General features: G+C 35.4%; 1 protein-coding gene across 1 annotated transcript in view; it reads left to right on the top strand.

Moving 5' to 3' along the window:
* aatka (apoptosis-associated tyrosine kinase a) overlaps positions 1-22054 on the top strand; it is a 92966-nt gene that overhangs the window by 47164 nt on the left and 23748 nt on the right. Inside the window, exon 2 of the mRNA XM_073837939.1 lies at positions 11277-11410. Within this exon, the coding sequence (XP_073694040.1) occupies positions 11277-11410 (134 nt within the window). The remainder of the gene's footprint in view (positions 1-11276; positions 11411-22054) is intronic.

Raw genomic sequence — 22054 nt, 5'->3', positions numbered from 1 at the left:
TAAATTTTATAGTAATTACTAATATGTACTGGAAACCTTATTTTCCTCACATAATAGATTAGGTGTATAAAGCAGCCACACTGCACCACTGTGAGTGTCCTGTGCAGTTAGAGGACGTTCACACAGCGCAGGTTAAGCTGAGCGGTTCTGCACCTGAGGCTGTCTGCAGTCACTGTGTGTTATTAGCAGCACCTCTTGCATTGTCTTTCATCAGAATACAGCAGTGCTACCACAAACTACACAAAGGCTTTCTCGCTGCAATCTGTGTAGTCATGAACCTCTCTTGTGAAGTCATGGGCTCACTATAGAGGCAGTGACATGATAGCTGACGACAGCTGAAGATTTAAAGCCTCTTCTCTTGATATCTATCTGTTCTTTCCCTCGTTTTCTCCTGTTGCCCCTTTTCAATAGCGGAGTGTGCTGAAACTGCAACCTTGAGTATCCATCTCAAGTGTCCATCTCTAAACAGCTTTGTAATAAAGAGGAACTGGGGCTTATAAAATCAAGTGGTGTATGTCACGTACACACTACAGCTAAATACACTTGTTATTCTCAATGCTTCGGTTGTTTACAGGACTTAAGACCATTGCACACTGAGTACGAAATTCTCGTCTAAAATTTTTGCATGTTAAAAAATAAATACGCCTTCATATTTTGTGAATCACATTTATACACTGCCTCCAAAACGTTCGGCTGTCATAAATTTTTTTTGGATCAGGTTAGATTTTTTTGTGTTTTCGCATCCATAGCAAGCATTTTAATAGAAGAGGATGACGAATACGAAAAAATAAAAAATTATAAGAAAATTTTGGACTTAGCATGCAATGACCTTAACTGCAATGCTGCATTTTACAGTTGTATTTGCTCTTCCAAAAAATCAGGTTAAACGTGAAAGTTTGAAGTTAAAAGTACTGTAGGAATCAACCAGTCAAACGTTTTTGAACAGTAAGATATTAAGTGTTTTTTAAAGAAGTCTGCTCACCAAGCCTGCATTTATTTGATCCATTTATTTAAAGTACCACAAAAACAGTAAAATGTTTAAATATTTTTGCTATTTAAAATAATTGTGTTGTATTTGAATGTATTTTAGAATGTAATTTATTGCTATGATCAAATCTGAAATTTTAGCATCATTACTCCAGTCACATGATCCTTCAGAAATCATTCCAATATTCTGATTTGCTGCTCAAAAACATTTATTATTATTATTATGTTGAAAACAGTCGAGTAGATTTTTTTTCAGGTTTCTTTGATGAATAGAAAGTTCAGAAGAACAGCATCTGAAATAGAAATCTTTTGTAACATTATAAATGTCTTTATCATCACTTTTGATGACTTTTAAAGCATCCTTCTAAATAAAAGTATTAATTTTTCGTAAATAGTAGTGTATAATGTTACAAAAGGTTTTTATTTCAGATAAATGCTGATCTTTGGAATTTTCTATTCATCATAGAATTCTGAAATAATTTGAAATGTTTTAAATATTGATGATAATAATAATAACAATAATCAATGTTTCTTGAACAGCAAATCAGCACATTAGAATGATTTTTGAAAGATCATGTGACACTGAAGACTGGAGTGATGATGCTGAAAATGTAGCTTTGATCACAGGAATAAATTACAGTTTAAAATAGAAAACAGTTATTTTTAATAGTAAAAATATTTCAAAATTTTACTGTTTTTACTGTACTTTGGATCAAATAAATGCAGGCTTGGTATGCAGAAGAGCCTTCTTTAAAAACATAAAAAATCTTACTGTTCAAAAACTTTTGAATGGTAGTGTTATTCATGACCACTTATTTTACTGAAATAGTATTTAAAGAATAACATTTTATTTATTGGTATTATCAAAAACATTTCTCAAGGATTTCATTGCAATACATCACATCCAATCTTTTGGTCTTCCTATTCGCAAATGTTCAAATAATTAACGCACCTGAAGCTCAAAACGGATCTGGAAATTCTGCATATGAATATTGTTGGACCTCCACATAGCTCCTGTACTACTCTGCATTAGAAACTAATGACTTCCAGATTGTTGTTTGTGGCTCTAGGGGTCTTTCACACAGGATATATTTTCATATATATATATATATATATGTATATGTTTTTTTGTTTTTTTTGTTTTTTCAAATTGTAGCTTCACCATGACAGCAGCTGGAGTGAGTGACAGAAAACAGATCTATCAAGCTTGCATAGGCAGAAGCTTTTGCAAGTACTTGTAAAGAAGATGTCTTGGTCCATTACTGTCCAAAAGACTTAATGCACAAAAACCGCCTTTATAGATGACAGCTGACAGTAATATTAGCGATCAAAGACGTTTAATTGTCTAACACCAAGTAACTAACAGCAAGTAGCTGAAGCTGTCGACATCCAAGTTTCTAGTTTAAAACTGCAAGATCAACCCTGTTATTAGTGCAAGTCATCACAATTTTGGGTACAAATCGGCAGAGATATTGGTATGCCCTTCAAATATTAAAGGTAGAGAAACTCCACCAGGTTCCACAGTATTGTATATTAAAATATGTGTAATAATGCTGGTGTAATATACACTCTTTCCAGTTCAATTCCCCTTTGTTTTTGTGAAGTCTGCTGTTTTTTGGAAACCTGAATGAAGACTAGAGACGTGTTTTTTATGTTCAGTGACAAGACCCACAAAAGCGGATAAACTAGTAAGAGAATTAAGTTTGGAGGGAACCCTGTGTAATGAAATCCTACGTGAGAGGAGTGAGTCACACTGCTTTATGATGCAGTGAACAGGATATCTCATCTCCCCAGCGACTGCTGCCCCCTCCTTCCTTCCATCTATTCACTCACCCTCATTATTTTTCTCTATACACGCCACAACTCCAACTTTATCAGCTGTTGTCTGCTTGTCCTTAAAGGCGAAAGTAATTGTATTCCACTAGTTAATAAAGTATGTTCTGCGAGTACGTATAATAGTTTGGTTTATCTCCGAAACACAAATGAAGATATTATTAATGAAAAGTGGGTGATTTCTCTCCAGCCACTGAAAGTCCAGTGCATTAAATAGTTAATAAAGACATTTTAAAAGTGATCTATATGAAGCAAGTGGTTTACTCAAATTCAAGTCAAGACGTCACATGTATTTTTGCGCAGCGCTTTATACAATACTGGCTGTTTCAAAGCAGATTCACAGTAATAAACAGGAAAGTAACAGTCATGTTTTGAAGAACAGAAAACAATAGTATCATTATTCAGATCAAGTTGGCTCATGATTCAGTTTACAATGTCAGTGTTTCAAAACGTTTTATGAAACTTTACAGTTGACGATAGTGGTCAATAATGTCAAACCAAAGATATAATTAAATATTAAGAGTCTTTTAAACCAAGTCTTCCCAAAGGGAATCAACCACTTTACAGTTTACATAAACCTTGCAGAATCTGCAAAATGTTACTTATGTTGTCAAAATAAGAGGGATCATACAAAATGCATGTTATTTTTTATTTAGTGCTGACCTGAATATGATATTTCACAAAAATATAGTCCACAAGAGAAAATAATAGCTGAATTTATAAAAATGAACCCGTTCAAAAGTTTACATACACTTGATTCTTAATACTGTGTTGAACCACAGCTTTTTTTTATTTATTTAGTGATAGTTGTTCCTGAGTCAATTGTTTGTCCTGAACAGTTAAACCGCCTGCTGTTTTTCAGAAAAGTCCTTTAGGTCCCACAAATTATTTGGTTTTCAGCATTGTTGTGTATTTGAACTCTTTCCAACAATGGCTGTATGATTTTTAGATCCATCTTTTCACACTGAGGACAACTGAGGGACTCATATGCTGTTACATACTGTTACAGAATGTTTAAATGCTCATTGATGCTTCAGAAATAAAAACGATGCATTAAAGGAACCGTATGTAAGAAATTTATGTCAGTTAATCATAAAATGGCCCTGACATGTCACTAGACATTAAGAAATCATGTTCATTTCAAATACTTATAACACTGACAACAGTGGTCCGGCCAGGATATTGTCATTTAAAAGTGAGAGTTGCAGCCCTCAACTGATGTTATTGTTGTCATTTTGTGTTTTGGTCTGAGGCTCCACCCTCCAGCTATCGACCAATCACGAAGTCAGTAGAGTTTCGTGAGACGGGTTGCCAGCTATGCTCTAGTTAGTTACAGCTGCTGCTAAGAACGAGTCGGATAAAACATGTATAAAGTTACGAAACCTAAAAGACCTCGTTATGAATCCGAAATACGTCGTGACAAAGTCCGAAATAAAACAAGGATTTGTATAGGAGATGCCTTTGAAAGATGGAGACGGCTGAAAACGGAGAAGAATTTGAAGATAGACGCCAACGTTGCTAATTTTCTCCTTGACAGGTAACGTTAAGATTCATCTATGTTTGGCTAACTTTGCTTCCGTAGGCTACACAGTGGATTTTCTGCGGTCGCCCATGCTAAATGCGTTCATAAAAAGCTTTATATCGCACCACGAGCAGGGTATGAAAACAATCTATGTTCCGACTGAAATGTGGTATTACAGTACATCTTTACGAAATATTTGGCTAATCGCCATCTGTAAATTTTTGCGATACAATTACTTCGCAAAACATCTCTTGTGAAGCATAAACATAATTAACAGAAGAAAAACAAATTACTGTGTAGGACTCGTCACTTGCCATTGGAAGCTCCTTGTAGCACTAGCAGCCTACTCCTGCAGCTTAGCTGGCAACCTCGAGTCAGGGGGGGAGCGGGAGGGGATAAACCGTTCTACAGTATTTTGAAAGTGATTGCAGTACCAGTTTTGGCCACAATCCTACATACGGTTCCTTTAAGAGTCAGAGGGTGAAACTTTTTGAATTTGAAGATCAGGGTAAATTTAACTTATTTTGTCTTCTGGGAACTTTTGTAGCTCCTAAAGGGTAGTACTAAATGGAAAATAATATGATATTTAGGCAAAATAAGAAAAATGTACACATTTCTTTTCAAAAGTTTACACCCCGGCTCTTAAAGCATCACTTTTCCTTCTCAAGCATCAGTGAGCGTTTTAACCATCTGTAATAGTTGCATATGAGTCTCTTAGTTGTCCTCAGTGAGAAAAGATGGATCTTAAAATCATATAGTCATTGTTGGAAAGGGTTCAAATACACAAAAATGCTGAAAACCAAAGAATTTGTGGCACCTGAAGGATTTTTCTGAAGAACAGCGGGCAGTTTAACTGTTTAGGACAACACACAAACAAACAAAAAAACACAGCTGTGGATCATTCAGGTAAGAACACAGTATTAAGAATCAAGTGTATGTAAACTTTTGAACGGGGTCATTTTTATACATTCAGTTATTATTTTCTCTTGTGGACTATATGTATACAAATTTTATGTGAAATATCTTATTGAGGTCAGTACTAAATAAAAAATAACATGCATTTTGTATGACCCCTCTTGCAGATTCTGCAAGGTGTATGTAAACTTTTGACCTCAACTGTGTTTGAATAAAAGCCTAAACCTGGACTTTTTGTAGCCTTAACGGTTTGGTAAAACTTTTGGTAAAACTAAATTATGACAGAATTTTCATTTTTGGGCGAACTATCCCTTTAACATAGTGCCTTTTGGTTATTATATAGCATGCATAGGCAGACAGGTTTTCCTAACACCCCATTTAACATTTAAACCTTGAGGAAGAGAATGCAATAACTCAAAAAAATGAGATAGCATTGTACTTCTCATGATTGTAATTAGGCATCAAATTTCATAAAAGTTTGTTCATTTGAAGATTGCCTTGTTAAATGAAATATGTAAGAAACATCATTTGTTGGTCAGAGCTTATATTCTGCAGTGCAAATTTATGGTTAATAATATACCAATTAATTATTCTTTAACTGAACATTCATTAAAACTGGTTTTGGTGCTGCTGCAACTTTGCATGCAGTTATGCAAACTACATTTAGCAGAAGTAGACTAATAGTACGTGATTCTAAATGTCTGCATTCGACATTCTTGTCTTATTTCAAAACGACAGGGAAATGTTTAATCACAGACCCTAGGTGAACCACAATGTGTGTTTAGGACACTGTGAGAATGCTTGGGTGCGAGAGGGAAAGATGATGAAAGAGCGAGGGGAAAATAGAAAGAGCAGCTGTTAATGCATCAGCAGAAATGTGTCATCATTATGAAAGGTGGGGGCTGAGGAGAGATTTGACAAAAAGCGAAGTGCAATACAACATGACGGGTCAGCCAGCCTGCCTGTTACCATGGAGACGCAGGAGTGGGTGGGAGTAATGTTTCGTACACCCACCACGTTGCTGACCGCGTCTGCATGTGGTGTTGTGAATACACACATGCTCCGCTGATCCTGGGTCACATTGCCTCTGTTCCAAAACCTACTGAGATGCCTACATAGACAGCTTTATTACGACGTCATAGAATGTGAACAGTGATTTGGAATGCAGCATTCTTTAGATAACCTCATTTGGAAAATTCTAAAATGCATGTATCATTTGTTTCTTTATGACTGAAGAAAGAAAGACATGAACATTTTGGATGACAAGGGGTTGAGTAAATTATCTGTGAATTTTTGTTCTGGAAGTGAACTTATCCTTTAAGTTACGATGCTCCCTTAAAAAACAGCTGCTTATGTAGAAAGTACTAGGTTTCGAAACAGAGTCCAGTTTTGTTAGTACTTGTGTGTGTGTGTTTATACCTTTCATCGCATGTCTATTTTCGTTTCAAGGCATTGATCTTACAACCCCTATGACCCCTGACAGACGTCATGCGTGGAACACGTTCTCCAAAGCGACATGTGTCAGCATATCAGCAAAACAAGCCACTTCCTCCATTTCAGGACACATGGCTGTTGTGGTGCAGACTTGTGCAGATCAGGATGTTCATGTCCTTTTTAAACTGAGAGCGAGCACATGCATAGCATGTGTCTTTGTGTGTCCCCTGCTGACAGAAGGATTACACTGAAAGTCAGATTAAATCTCACTAGTCCAAAATGTGACACCTGCCCCTACAAGCAATCAAACTGGGCAGCTTGGAGGCATGTTTAAACAGCCACACTTTTACATAGAGTGAACATTTCAAATTTCACCCCCTACTTTTTAGGAGATAATTGTTATCGGGCACCATTTTTACCAATCTCAGATGGGACTAGTGGGTACATGTCAGTGTAATTCTTATTCATGAACCAAGCTGATAGGTTTATGTGTTCCCTTGTTATCTCACATAGATACGGTGGCCGAGAGAGCTCAACGTGCTGCAACTTAAGAAAACACATGCAAACAGAAAAAAACGACAACAAATAAAAAAACCCCATCTTCATCAGTTTGACAACACAGGCGCTGCAAATCCTCGCAACGCAAACACAAATACACAAATGCGCTGCAAACACAAAAAAGCGCTGCAAATAGCACGGACCACAACGGAAATGTTTCTGGGGGACCTCAAAAAGTGACGAACCCATCTGGGACCTGATTATTAGAGCAGAGGTGTTGTCGGTGAACTAAAAGGTGATAAAGATGAACTATAACCTTTTAGTTCACCGATAACACCTCTGCTCGGACCAACAGCCACTGAACAAAATAATCTGGTCCCAGATGGGTTCGTCACTTTTTGAGGTCCCCCTGAAACATTTCCGTTGTGCTCCGTGCTATTTGCAGCACTTTTTTTTGTGTTTGCAGCACTTTTTTTTGTGTTTGCAGCGCGTTTCCGTATTTGTGTTTGCGTTCCGAGGATTTGCAGCCCCTGTGTTGTCAAACTGATGATGTTTTTTTTTTTTTTAATTTGTTGTATTTTTCTGTGTGCATGTGTTTTCTTTCTGTTTGCATCTGTCTTCTTAATTTGCAGCGCATTGAGCTCTCTCGGCCACTGTACATAAAGCTAGAGTGCTTCACAAATTGCTGGGCTTCTATCCAAAGTGTTCAAAATTGAAATATTGCTTAAAACATTTGCGAATAAGCACCGTTTCCCTTCAACGAGTCAAAGAACAAAATCACCACTTTTAAATAAACTGGCACTAAATATTACTATGAAATGTGGCAGAAGCCACTTAATATAATAATTTTCATATATAATAAATTACTTGTGTCTCAGAGCGAGCAGACAAAATACAATAAATTGCTTTCGGAGGTGGATGCCTAGTGTTTGGGAATGCAGTATTGTAAGAAATTCTGAGAGGCAATTGTACAGAAATACACTGACGGCAGACTTTCCTTAGGCATTTAAGAATGACCATAATAACATTCCAGATGCTGTGCAACAAGATCGGTTCGCTGGTTAGCTAGTGGTTAGGTTATGCCATCATGTGACATTTTTGATGCGCATGGAGTAATTTATTTGACAAATGCGTTTCCATCTCCTATTATTTACATGAACACTTTTTCCCACAAGTCAAAAGCCACCTTGAGCAGTGTCAGAACTTTCTTGGGATTTTTAATTAAGGGATTTTTTCCCAAAATCTGGCATTTCCATCTCTTATTTCTAATGCGATACCACAAATTGTGCATAAAAACAGGTTGATGGAAATGTAGTTAGTGAGTCTTAAAACCTTGAAATGATATAGCATTTTTAATGCCTGAAATAAGTTAGGTTTAATACGATTTACCACATAATTCATGCTATATTTTTACAAACTTTTTTTCACAGACTACAGTGCCTTGTGAAAGTATTCATACCCCTTCATTTTTTTTCATGGTTTGTTATGTTGCAGTCTTATGTTAAACTGCTTTAAATGACTTTTTTCCCACAATTTATATTCCATACACCATAATGACAAAGCAAAAAACTAATTTGTGACAACTTAGCAAATGTATTAAAAATAAAACACTGAAATAAGTACATTGCATAAGTACATTGCATAACGTTTGTTGGTTACATCGCTTATTTTCTGTTAATCTAAAAGTGATTAAAAGGGTTAGTTCACTCAGAATAAAAGGAAATTCTGTCATCAAAATTACTCACCCTCATGTTGTTTCAAACCCATAAGACCTTCGTTCATCTTCGGAACACAAATTAAGATAATTTTGATGACATCCGAGAGCTCTCTGAGCCTCCATAGACAGCAAGGGTCCTATCGCAGTCAAGGTCCAGAAAGGTACCAAGAACATCGACAAAATAGTCCATGTGACATCAGTGGTTCAACCGTAATTTTATAAAGCAAAGAGAATACTTTTTGTGTGCTAGGGTGACGCAGAGAAGACTTTTTTGTAGATCCGTAAAATTACAGTTGAGCGACTGATCAACCTTGATGAACTATTTTAACAACGTCCCTACTACGCTTCTATGCCTTGATCGTGGTTGAACCCTTGCTGTCTGGAGGGTCAGAAAGCTCTTGAATTTCATCAACAGTATCTTTATTTTTTGTTCCAAAGATGAAGAAAGGTCCTACGTGTTTGGAACGACGTGAGGGTGATTAACTAATGACAAAATTTTAAATTGTAGGTATACGAATACAGTGCTTTTGATACAGGGCACATGTTCTATTAACTGACTTTTATGGTACCTTTGTGTTGCTTTTTTTGTAATTTTTGGAGTTTGGCAGTGTAACTTATCTATTTCAGTGTGTGAAAATGATGAGCATGGGCATTCTGCAAAATACAATAGAATATTAAAGAATAAATTTGTGTTTGGATGGAATATTTGTGATTGGATTGAACATCCCTTAAAAGAACCGTATGTAAGAAATTTACGTCAGTTAATCATAAAATGGCCCTGACATGTCACTAGACATTAAGAAATCATGTTCATTTCAAATACTTATATCACTGACAACAGTGGTCCGGCCAGGATATTGTCATTTAAAAGTGACAGTTGCAGCCCTCAACTGATGTTATTGTTGTCATTTTGTGTTTTGGTCTGAGGCTCCACCCTCCAGCTATCTACCAATCATGAAGTCAGTAGAGTTTCGTGATCCGGGTTGCCAGCACTGTTACAGCTGCGGCTATACGAACGTGTCGGATAAAACATGTATAACGTTACAAAACGTAAAAGACCTCGTTATGAATCCGAAATACGTCGTGACAAAGTCCGAAATAAAAAAAGGATTTGTATAGGATATGCCTTTGAAAGAGGGAGACGGCTGAAAACGGAGATGAATTTGAAGATAGACGCCATCGTTGGTAATTTTCTCCTGGACAGGTAAGATTCATCTATGTTTGGCTAACTTTGCTTCCGTACACAGTGGATTTCCCACGGTCGGCCGTGCAAAATGCGTTCATAAAAAGCTTTATATCGCACCACGAGCAGGGTATGAAAACAATCTATGTTCCGACTGAAATGTGGTATTACAGTACATCTTTACGAAATATTTGGCTAATCGCCATCTGTAAATTTTTGCGATACATAATTACTTCGCAAAACATCTCTTGTGAAGCATAAACATAATTAACAGAAGAAAAACAAATTACTGTGTAGGACTCGTCACTTGCCATTGGAAGCTCCTTGTTGCAGCCTACTCCTGCAGCTTAGCTGGCAACCTCGAGTCAGGGGGGGAGCGGGAGGGGATACACCGTTCTACAGTATTTTGAAAGTGATTGCAGTACCAGTTTTGGCCGCAATCCTACATACGGTTCCTTTAAAGATCGCATTATATTTTCGGAATATACTTTAATTATATTTTCATCAATATTCATTAATATACAGCTCCTTTGCATTCCCTCAAATTTCCTGAAATTACTTTGACAGCCGTATCACTGTCTCTCAGTTCATTAACTGATAAAACTGTGCAATTTGTGTTTCATTCTGAATAACAAATGAGTCATCTCATGTCTAGGTTTCTTAACCCTATACTGCATCATCATGCAGATTGCGTGTCAGTGATTCACTGCAACAAGAAAAGCAGATTTAGCATCCATTAGCCCTGGTTTCATCATGTTCCCTCATAGACAAGCGATCTATGCAAGTGTGATGCCCACCAAATCAAATCACTGACAGCAACCGCATGCTTCTTCAGATGCTGTTATGAAACATTTTGATAACCTCTGTTATTCTCTTATCAGCTGTTAATAGCTGACGATAGTCTAATCCTTCATAAAGACAAACAGAGAATATAATATAATTTTCTATGTAATGATTGTCACATGTTTTTTATCTTTTATTTATTTATTAAGTTGGCAAATTTTCAGACTTTGTGTGGATTAACTTAATTCACTTCAAGAAATGTCTAGTAATAAAATAGTTGCTAGGGGTGCATAATTGACACACTTCACCTTTAAACATAGTCATTTACTCTTTTTATCACTGGTGCCTGAGGTTTGAAGTTCATTAGCAGAGTTTGATACTAAATGTCTGTTTTTGCACCCCAGGTGGCTCCCCGTTGAGTGAGCTGTCATGGCCGTCCTCTCTGGCGGTGGTTGCTGTCTCCTTCTCCGGCCTCTTTACATTTGTCTTCCTCATGCTGGCCTGCCTGTGCTGCAAGAAAGGGGACATCAGTTTCAAGGTGAGATCTCAGTCCTCATTAGTCATTTCATCCATCAAAATGGCCCTCCAAATTAAAGGAAGATGAGAAATTAATGTCTTTTCCGGCGCCTCATGCTCATTTTTTATAGGCACGTCACTCAGTTCGCTCAGTCTTTTTTTTACAACAACCTATTATCTTTTTTGCTTGATGTCACCTTGTTTTTTTCTAGGAGTACATCATGTCGTTCAGCCTGTTAGGTTTGATTTGTCTTTCTAGTCATGTACGCATGTACCAACACAGCCTCACAAAGAAAATGTCAATCTTCAGCATTTTTTTTTTTCTGTGCAAAATACAAATGTCTTTGTGTTCCTTTTTACTTCAAGGATTAAAGCCTCCATTTTCTTCTGCACATTTTTTTGTTTTATCTACTTCCGAACTGTGCATCCTTCAAACACATGATAACCTGAAGACAATTGAGATTTATGAAACAATCTATGAGACTGAAGCATCATAGCACAATTAGTCTGACTATTGACTGTTTTTTTATAGACTCTGTCCAAAGCCTTGTCAGCTTCTTCCTTAGGCAGCATTTCTTGATCCAAAGCTGTTCAAAAATCTTGGCATGATTTTGTTTCCAAAGATTCCTTGTTGAAATCAAAATCAAGCAGTATCTGTATGCTTTGTGGAGATGGCAGTGTCAGTAAAGATAAATCCAAGATGACAAAGCAAGACAAAGCAAGACAAATAATTAAAAATCTAGTTATAAGTAGGAATGTAATGGTATTATCAATATCGTGGTATCGCGATAGCAAAACTGTCTCAATATTTTTGTGGTCCAGTGTTGTTTTTGACAACCATCTTAGATTTAGTCTTAGTCTTTTGGACTAAAATGCTTCTTAGTTTTAGTCAAATTTTAGTCACTTCTATATGTGATAGTTTTAATCCAATTTTAGTCGACGAAAGGTCAAAAAGGTTTTAGTCTAGTGTTAGTCGACGAAAAGTCAGAAAGGTTTTAGTCTAGTTTTAGTCAAAAAAAGGGAAAAAAGTAGTCTTTTAACAAATTAATGTAGGTCAGTAAGTATTTTGCTGTTGGGTAGTGTCACTTATAAGTTCTGAAAATAGCAGATCTATAGTTCAACACAATGTGAGCTTCCGGATCGACTATTTTTACCAATAATTACAATAATGAAGGAATGTTTTAGAACATAAAAGACAAACATGGATAGAATGCTAAAACGGCTTGCCATACTAGTATAGCAAAGAGTATTTAATGCTAAAACGGCTTGCCATAGCGTCAGATACTTTTTAAGTTTTAATTGGCATGCACAATAAGCGGAAATGTCATGCATTTTAAACGTCTGACGGACCACCCACTAACATTTTCGTCTATTCTCGTCTCGTCAACGAAAACTCACACACGTCTCGTCATGTTTTAGTCATCAACGAGCCATTTTTATCTCGTCATCGTCTCGTTATCGTCATGAAAAAAAGTGGCGTCAACGAAATGATTTCGTCATCGTCATCGTTGACGAAAACAACACTGTTGTGGTCACAGGACAATATGAAACAATAGGTCTTCAGGGGCAAAAAAGGGAAGTTTTTAAAATATATTTAAACTTCTTATTCTAACATAAAAGGTCTGAAGTTGTGTTTTGGGCCATTATTATTTGGCACAGTATCTGTCCAACAAACTAAAACAGCAAATACAATATGGCTTAATCCCTTTATCAAGTCTGTTTTCGCTGCGTGTTTCAAAGCAAAGCGTGCACTTAATGATGTTTTATTAACAAGGTTCGGGAGGAGCACGATCAGATAATCAATCCATTCGGCACAGGTGCAACTCGTTTAACCAATCATTGAATTAGCACATCATCTATATATTGCCAGCCGTCTTACCTCCATCCAGCGACAGTTTCTTGGCATCCCTCCTCCACCCCTACTCCCCACTTCTAATCTGTTTCTATCCTAAACTAGCAGGGGGAGTTCTCTGGGTCCGGCCTGTATTCCGGGCCCGGAACCCTTCCCCAGGACAGCACGCCAAAATATGCTTATTACTCGCTCAAGCAGATTAGATGTAAGGGCAAACTCGTGAATACCGCGTTCCAGACAATCCGTAACCCGTGTTTTTCCGACCTTCTACCAGTGAAAGTGCACTGGAACGGCAGTCAAATCCGTGACTTCCCACTCGTGAACTCGTACTAGATCGATGTACTCCCAGTTACGTGTTCTGACGTAACATAGCCTGCGAAACAACAAATGTCAGCCCTAATGCGTGCGGTGTTTATGCAAGTGGCACACGGTGGAAAAATAGAGCTTTGGACAATATAACGTTGCAATCAAATTAATAATAATATAAAAATAATAGTAATTCATAAATGTGCCCAGGCAGTTTGGCGTGACTTGCCTGGAACGCTACAAAGTCGTGAGTTGTGGTTTGAAGTGGTGATTTACCAGTTAAAAAACCTGCCTGGAACGCAGCATTAATTCAGGCGATCAGCTTGTGATCCGGTGTTTTCTGTGCCTCAGAACGGAAATTGAATGCAGTAAATTTGTTTATTGGGAATGCAACAACCACCAGTTATGCTTTATTTTCACAGCAGATGATTACAGCATTTCACTAGATTTGTAGTGAGATACATTTTTGTAAGCATGTGTTCACTGCTTAAGCTGGAGATTTCTGTCAAAATATAAGCTCTACTATCGTTTCCATCAAAACAAAAGCTTAAAAGTGCAGAATGAATTGCTGACAGCTAGAGGTTTAAATGCATAACGTTACTGCAGTCTAAATTCAAAACATCTCTTTCAAGTGTAGACATTAGGAAAGAAGTATTGTAATTTCCTTACTGTACTATAAAGCAAAATAATATACTCATGAAATATTCATTTTAATTTATTTTACAGTGCAGTTGATTTACAATATATGGCTATTATTATCATGAATAACAATAAAATTGTTGCTGTTATTATTATATTTGTAGTCTAATTAGTTTGGTAAACCACAAATAAAAAGTGGGTTGAGTCCCCTTTAAAGTTCAGGTACAGGTCAATTCACTGACTTTTTTCTGACTTAAGTTTTCTTAGTTAAGAACATGGGTTGGAGGTCTTCATTTTTAACCCTCAAAGTGCATTGGATAGAATAATTGAACTTTAAAATGTACACAATATACATTTTTTTCCAAGTCTTTATTTGTCTTTTTTAAAAAATTGCAGTAATATTGTATCGTGGAGTTCACATTGTGATATTATTGTATCGTGAGATTGTGAGTCATGCAGGCGTCAGAAGTACTGATTAAACAGTCCATAATTACTTTGATGCTATGGGAGAAATTAAAACGCCACACTATTTTGTTTAAATACATAAATTATAATAACAGTAAAAACATCAATCACTCATTTTAAATGCTGGATTAATTTGGGGATATACTAAATAAAACAGTATTATTATTTGAATGTTTTCAAAGATTTTTTTTTGTGTGAGATGCTGCAAATGTATTCTAAATGTAATAATTTGAGAAAACAAGTATGCACTTACATTGAGTGTCATGTTCTTAGAATGGTGCATGTTTACATAGAAAACCAATAGAAATGCAGCGCAGTGTAATGTAATAACATTCTGTTAGAATGGAAGTATTACACAAAAGGACATGTCAAGCAGAATGTCTACTGTACTCCTTTTATCTCCTTACTGTACTTCTTCTACTTTTTTTTAAAGACATTAAGGATGTGCCGATCCGATATTCATATTGGGTATCGGCACAGATGCTGCCATTCGTTGTCGGATCGGGTATCGGTCAGAGAGGGCAGATCCAAATCTGATATTGTGCCTATTATTCTGTTACCATTAAGCCTCATAAAAGCATATTAAAGCACAATTACATTTTTGTGCACTATATACCAGGTCTTCTGAAGCCATACTTAATATGAATATTTAGTACCTACATTAAAGTTCACACAAACTCTTTTCTCTGCTGTGGCTGTCAATCATTCGTCCAGCCTTCAAACCCTGGTCGCGTCAGTCAGCTCTGTAAAGCTCTTTCAAGATCATTCTGTTTTCCCATTATTATACTTGATTTGTAGACACGTCTATTATTTTGAATAAAAAGGACTTTATCTTGCCGGAATTTAATGTTTCTAAATCATGTTACTTGCTACCAGGTGTCTTTGAGAACAAAACACCAGAGTAGAAAAGACTATAAATAGTTTTAATGTGCAAAGTTACTGAAATTTAAAACAGTTAAAAGAAATAATGTTATAATAATAAGAAATAATGTTTTATTTTCACTAAATGTTTGGATTTCTAAAATGATTGTGCACTGATTGTTTTTTTTTTTGTTTTTTTTGCTACTGAATTATCCACTAACCTAGTTTATGATATATTTTTGTCATAGATTATGAAGATACATATATTTTTTCCATATTTATTGTTTATTCTATTTTTCTTTATAATGAAGTACTCTGTATTTAGTAGATTGTGAAAGAATGATTATCAGTTTTTAAATTAATACTTTTATTCAGCAAGGACACATTAAATTGTTCAAAAGTTACACTAAAGACATTTATAATGTTACAAGACATAAATAAATTATTTTAAATAAAAAAAAAAAAACTAAAAATGTATCACAGTTTCTACAAAAGTTTTAAGAAGAACAAGTACGGTTGAGCGATATGACCAAAAACATTTTTTTTTTATTTCACAGTAACAATATATTTCACAATATAGTTATTTTTGCCTTAAATAAGGGCTTTATGATATCAAAATTTTTGAAACCATAGAAATTTTATAATTATTGTCACCAGTGTCAATATTACAATTAACTACAATTTAATAACCAATAAAAAAGAATAAGAATAAAATAAAAATAAGTATAAAATAATAATAAAATAAAATAAAATAAAAATAAATAATTACAAGCAAAAGGACAAAAAAACTACAGTAGAACAAATAATTAAGAAATGCTACATAAATTGTACCGTCAATGAGAAACAGCAGGAATATTAAACTGCTGTCACTTTAAGAGCTGCCCGGATCCAATATACTGTTACACATGTTTTCTTTCTCAGCTTTTTACTTTCACTTAAGACCGAAATTACTGTGTTCACAAGGATACTTACAAAGATGGGCACTTTGACACATACAAGTGTGTGTATTTAAGCATTCAAGGCCTATAAAGCGGCAAAAATAACTCTATTCAATGCTTCGGCGCTCTATGAGCATTATCTTTACATGTGCGCGCCTATGAAAACTCCCTGAAAACTGCAGTTGTTAAGCCCCTTTTGAAAAAGAGAAATCTTGATAACACCATATTGAGCAACTATAGACCAATATCAAATCTTCCTTTTATAGGTAAGATTATTGAAAAGGTTGTTTTCAATCAGCTGAATCACTACTTAAACTCAAATGGATACCTGGACCATTTCCAATCTGGCTTCAGACAACATCATAGCACAGAGACAGCGCTCATAAAGATAATAAATGATATTCGCCTAAATTCAGATTCTGGCAAAATATCAGTGCTGGTACTACTAGATCTCAGTGCTGCGTTCGACACAGTCGATCATAACATTCTTTTAGATAGACTGGAAAACTGGGTCGGGCTTTCTGGGACGGTTCTCAAATGGTTCAGGTCATACTTAGAAGGGAGAGGCTATTATGTGAGTATAGGAGAACATAAGTCTAAGTGGACGTCCATGACATGCGGAGTCCCACAAGGCTCAATTCTAGCGCCTCTGTTGTTCAGCCTGTATATGCTCCCACTAAGTCAAATAATGAGAAAGAACCAAATTGCATATCACAGCTATGCAGATGATACCCAGATTTACCTAGCCTTATCGCCAAATGACTACAGCCCCATTGACTCTCTCTGCCAATGCATTGATGAAATTAACAGTTGGATGTGCCAAAACTTTTTACAGTTAAACAAGGAGAAAACGGAAGTCATTGCATTTGGAAACAAAGATGAAGTTCATAAGGTAAATGCGTACCTTGACGCTAGGGGTCAAAAAACAAAAAATCAAGTCAAGAATCTGGGTGTGATTCTGGAGTCAGACCTCAGTTTCAGTAGCCATGTCAAAGCAGTAACTAAATCAGCATACTATCATCTTAAAAACATTGCAAGAATTAGATGTTTTGTTTCCCGTCAAGATTTGGAGAAACTTGTTCATGCCTTTATCACCAGCAGGGTGGACTATTGTAATGGTCTCCTCACCGGCCTTCCCAAGAAGACCATTAGACAGCTGCAGCTCATACAGAACGCTGCTGCCAGGATTCTGACTAGAACCAAAAAATCAGAGCATATTACACCAGTCCTCAGGTCCTTACACTGGCTTCCAGTTATGTTTAGGATAGATTTTAAAGTACTTTTACTTGTTTATAAAGCACTCAATGGCCTAGGACCTACATACATTGCAGATATGCTCACTGTATACAAACCTAACAGACAACTCCGATCACTAGGATCGAGTCAGTTAGTAATATCAAGGGTTCACACAAAACAAGGGGAATCTGCTTTTAGCCATTATGCCGCCCGCAGTTGGAATCAGCTTCCAGAAGAGATCAGGGGCCTCATTTATAAAACTTTCTTACGCACTGATTTGATCTTAGAGTGTTTGTACGATCAAATCCACGTCAAAGTACAGATTTATAAAAACCGTCTTTGACGTGGAAAAGTACTTATCTCCACGTCAGATTCCAGCTTGGCGTACGACCGTTTCCTTGTGGTAATGCCTGGTATTGCAGATAGTTCAGCCTCACTATAATTTGATTTCTTGCGCTCCTTTTTACTTGCCTTTGTCAGAGTTTTTGCTTTAGGAATGAGCTCGTTTTATATGTTAATTAATTAAGCAGGGGCGTTTCGACGGCGGAACATTCAGTTGCACACAATTCCACGATCATTTGTGATTTATAACCGAATGACTGGCGTACGCATGGATTTCGTGTGTACGTTCGTTTCTCTGAATCGCTCTTACGATCAAATCAGAAAAGTTCTTAGATAAAATCAAGGATGGTTTCTACGCAAGTCTTTATAAATGAGGCCCCTGATGTGCTAATACATTAGTCACATTTAAATGCAGACTCAAAACTCATCTGTTCAGTTGTGCATTTATTGAATGAGCACTGTGCTACGTCCGAACAGATTGCATTATTTTATGTATAATCATTTCTGTATTAATTAATTTGAAATCATTTTCTTTTTTAAATCATCTTAAATGTTCTTAATTTTGTTTTTATTGTTGTGATTATTATTTTAAATTTTTATGATTTTTATGCTATTGTGATTTTAATTCCTTTTTATGTACAGCACTTTGAATTACCATTGTGTATGAAATGTGCTATATAAATAAACTTGCCTTGCCTTGCCTTGCCTTGCCTATGAAACAGTCTCTCGTATAACAAAATGAGTTCTCTTTCACTTCTGATTGCATTTCAGCAGCTTAAAATTACTTGTTATAAAACCACAATGCTTAAAAAACATGTGCAAATTAAGTTTTCGGGACCATGTAGCACAGAAACATCAATTGATTGTGTCTATTGGTATATCACCCACCCCTAAGAACAAGTAAGAAATGTGTCTTCAGCAGCAAATCAGCATATTAAAATGATTTCTGAAGGATCATTTGACACTGAAGATTGGAGTAACTGCATTATAGGACAGTTGCCCATGTAGGCAGCGGTGCAGCTCACTAGGTTTAGGAACACAGCCATAGCATTTTTTGTAAAGTATGGCACGGCTCTGAGGCATGGGGTGATTCTGCTCAGGTGGCTAAAGCCTCTGCCTAATAGAAATAGGTTGTGCTCAGCAAGAACAAAAATTAGAGGGAACGTGGATGTTTGACAGAGAATATGAACAGACGGGGACAGAGGGATCATTTGTTATCAGATTTGGTTTGGCAAACACCGTTAGGATTAATGTATCAGAATAAGCAGGCTGTTTATGTGCTCATGCACTGCAGCAGTGGGAGAATGGCAGATCACAGGAAGCGTCGCAGCACACAGTTTCAGGCCGTTAATATGCCGCCTATAAAGCCGTGCGCCTGGACTGTCTGTTTTTAATAGGATCGTCTGCTCTAAGTGACTGCGAGTGGGTGGATGGTTTGTCCATGTCTGTCCCACACTGTGCTGTCTGTGGCAGACTGAATGTGCTTCTAGTCCAGGAAGTCACAGTGGCACAGATAATTAGCATGGCATTTGGTGTTCTGTGGAAATCACAGGGATGCCACCCTGTGGAAAGTCTGTCCGTGTTTGTATGGCCGTTTAGACAGAAAACAAGCTGACCTGCATAGACTGAGCTGGAGGAAAGCAATGGAAAACATGAAGCTTGGTGGGATGAATAATAGCAAATTAGATACTTCCTATTGCTATGATGTTTGTTGTTGTGTAGGAATTTCTAGCCTTACTTGCTCTTTCTAACTCATTAAGCCATAGTACATTCTCAGCCTAAATGTGACAGCAAAAAACAGACCTGTTAGTAAGAGTGTATTATTTAGCCTAAATAGTAAACCTTAATGTAACTGTAGCAAGATAATTTCCAAAACAGGGGAATTTCATTAGTCCGAAACAAGCATTGCAACAAAATATAAATGCATAATTAATTTTGACTTTATTTAATCTAAAATTTTATAAAAACAATATGTGGATCAGATTTTTTTTCTGACTAAAATTAGCATTATATACATTAAAATAATTATTTTAGCTCCTGAATAATATAATATGTAATTTTCGATCGTTTGTTCATTCAACCAATATCATAAATTAATCAAAATATTTATTTTTTATATATACTTACACTGAAGTTGAAATTTCTTGATACAGTATCCCAGCACCAAATATAATATAATATAATATAATATAATATAATATAATGTAATATAATATAATATAATGGATGGATAATATATACAAAGCACTGTTGTGCCTAATTTTAAATAATTAAGTAATCAAATGATTTAATAACTGTTGTCTAATCGTCTTAGACATGCTGTCTATTTTTTATAACTAATAAATATAATATAATATAATATCATTTAATATTGTCCCTAAGTTGGAGTCATTTCTGATTAGTGAATCAAATTATTTATTCACTGATATGTAGAATTATTCTCAGTAATAAAAAGTAATTCTAAAAATTCCCGATATAGTATGATCTCAACATAATAATATAATATAATACAATGTAATATAATATAATATAATATAATATAATATAATATAATATTAAATTGCCTGTGATTTCGACTAATTATTACCAGATAATAAAAATATTTATTCACTTTTATGTAGAATACACTGAAATGGGAAATTCTTGTTACATTATAATCTTAGCACCAGATAATATTATATAATATAATATAATATAATATACACACTATATGTCTATTTTTAACTAATAAATTAATCTAAATATTTATTATAATAGAATTACTGTTGTCTAATTTGTATAACTAATAGATAAATTATTATAATATAATATAATACAATATAATACACAGCACTGTTGTGTATAATTGTAACTAATAAATTAATCAGATAATTTATTATAACATAATTATTTTTATTTTTATAACTAATAAATAAATTAATTTATAATATAATATAATATAATATAAAATCGCCTGTTATTTCAACTAATTATTACGAAATAATCAAAAATATTTATTTACTTATATGTAGAATACACTGACATTGGAAATTCTTGGAAATATAATATATATACACCATGTGTCTAATTTTTATAACTAATAAATAAATGTATATAATATAATATAATATTTCCTCTACGTTGGAGTAATTTCCTCTAATTAATATTATTATTTATTCACTGATAAGTAGAATTATTTTCAGTAATAAAGAGTAATTTGGGAAATTCTTGATACAGTATAATATAATACAATATACAATATTTATTATTACTCTATTCTTTTCTCAATTGTAAAATAAGGACAAAAATGTAAAAAAAAAAAAAAAAAAAAAATCTGCTCTTTTGAATTACAATTCTGCATCTTGTTTTCGATCCTAATTGCAATTCAGGACCTGAATTGACATTTAAAAAGCAATTTAATTCAGAATGGTACATACCTGTATACCACTTAACCCTACCATGGTAGAACCATAGTATTTTTTCGTAAGGTTACACATTGAAAAATCTCTCAAATAACACTCAGTATCTGAACAGAAACACAATGGGGTCTATTTAACTGACGTTACCATGGAGTGGATGGCATTTGCTGCACCATACCACATCTTTCCATCCTGATTCCCGTGTTGGTATTAAATGTAACTAAAGCCTCTTTAGAGATTGTGTGTATTGTAAACGAGCACCAGCCCCTCTGCTGATGGAGTGAGACAGCTGCTCATCCTGAATGGAAAACAGCCCTCGCTCCCCAGTGCAGTGCAGTGAGCTACAACCATTGCTGGAGTCTAATTGAAATGAGTTGGCTGCTTCACACTGGCGTGCTTTTCATCAAGATGTTTGGGCTTCTCATTGTGCATTTGTTGGGATGAGTCTGACTGTATGGCTGCAGGCCATAATGATCTGCCAAAATTAAAATTTTCTACTGTCTGTGGATGTGTAGATTCGACTAGACAGTTAGTCCTGGCTGGTAGATGCCTTAACTACACCATTATGTGGGTAAACAGCATGTTTCAGATCCTGGATTCGACGAATTAAGAGATAATAAAGGGATAGT

This window comes from Garra rufa, chromosome 1, assembly GCF_049309525.1.
Source record: "Garra rufa chromosome 1, GarRuf1.0, whole genome shotgun sequence".
NCBI classification, from domain to species: Eukaryota; Metazoa; Chordata; class Actinopteri; order Cypriniformes; family Cyprinidae; genus Garra; species Garra rufa.
This window is presented reverse-complemented; position numbering and strand designations above follow the sequence as displayed.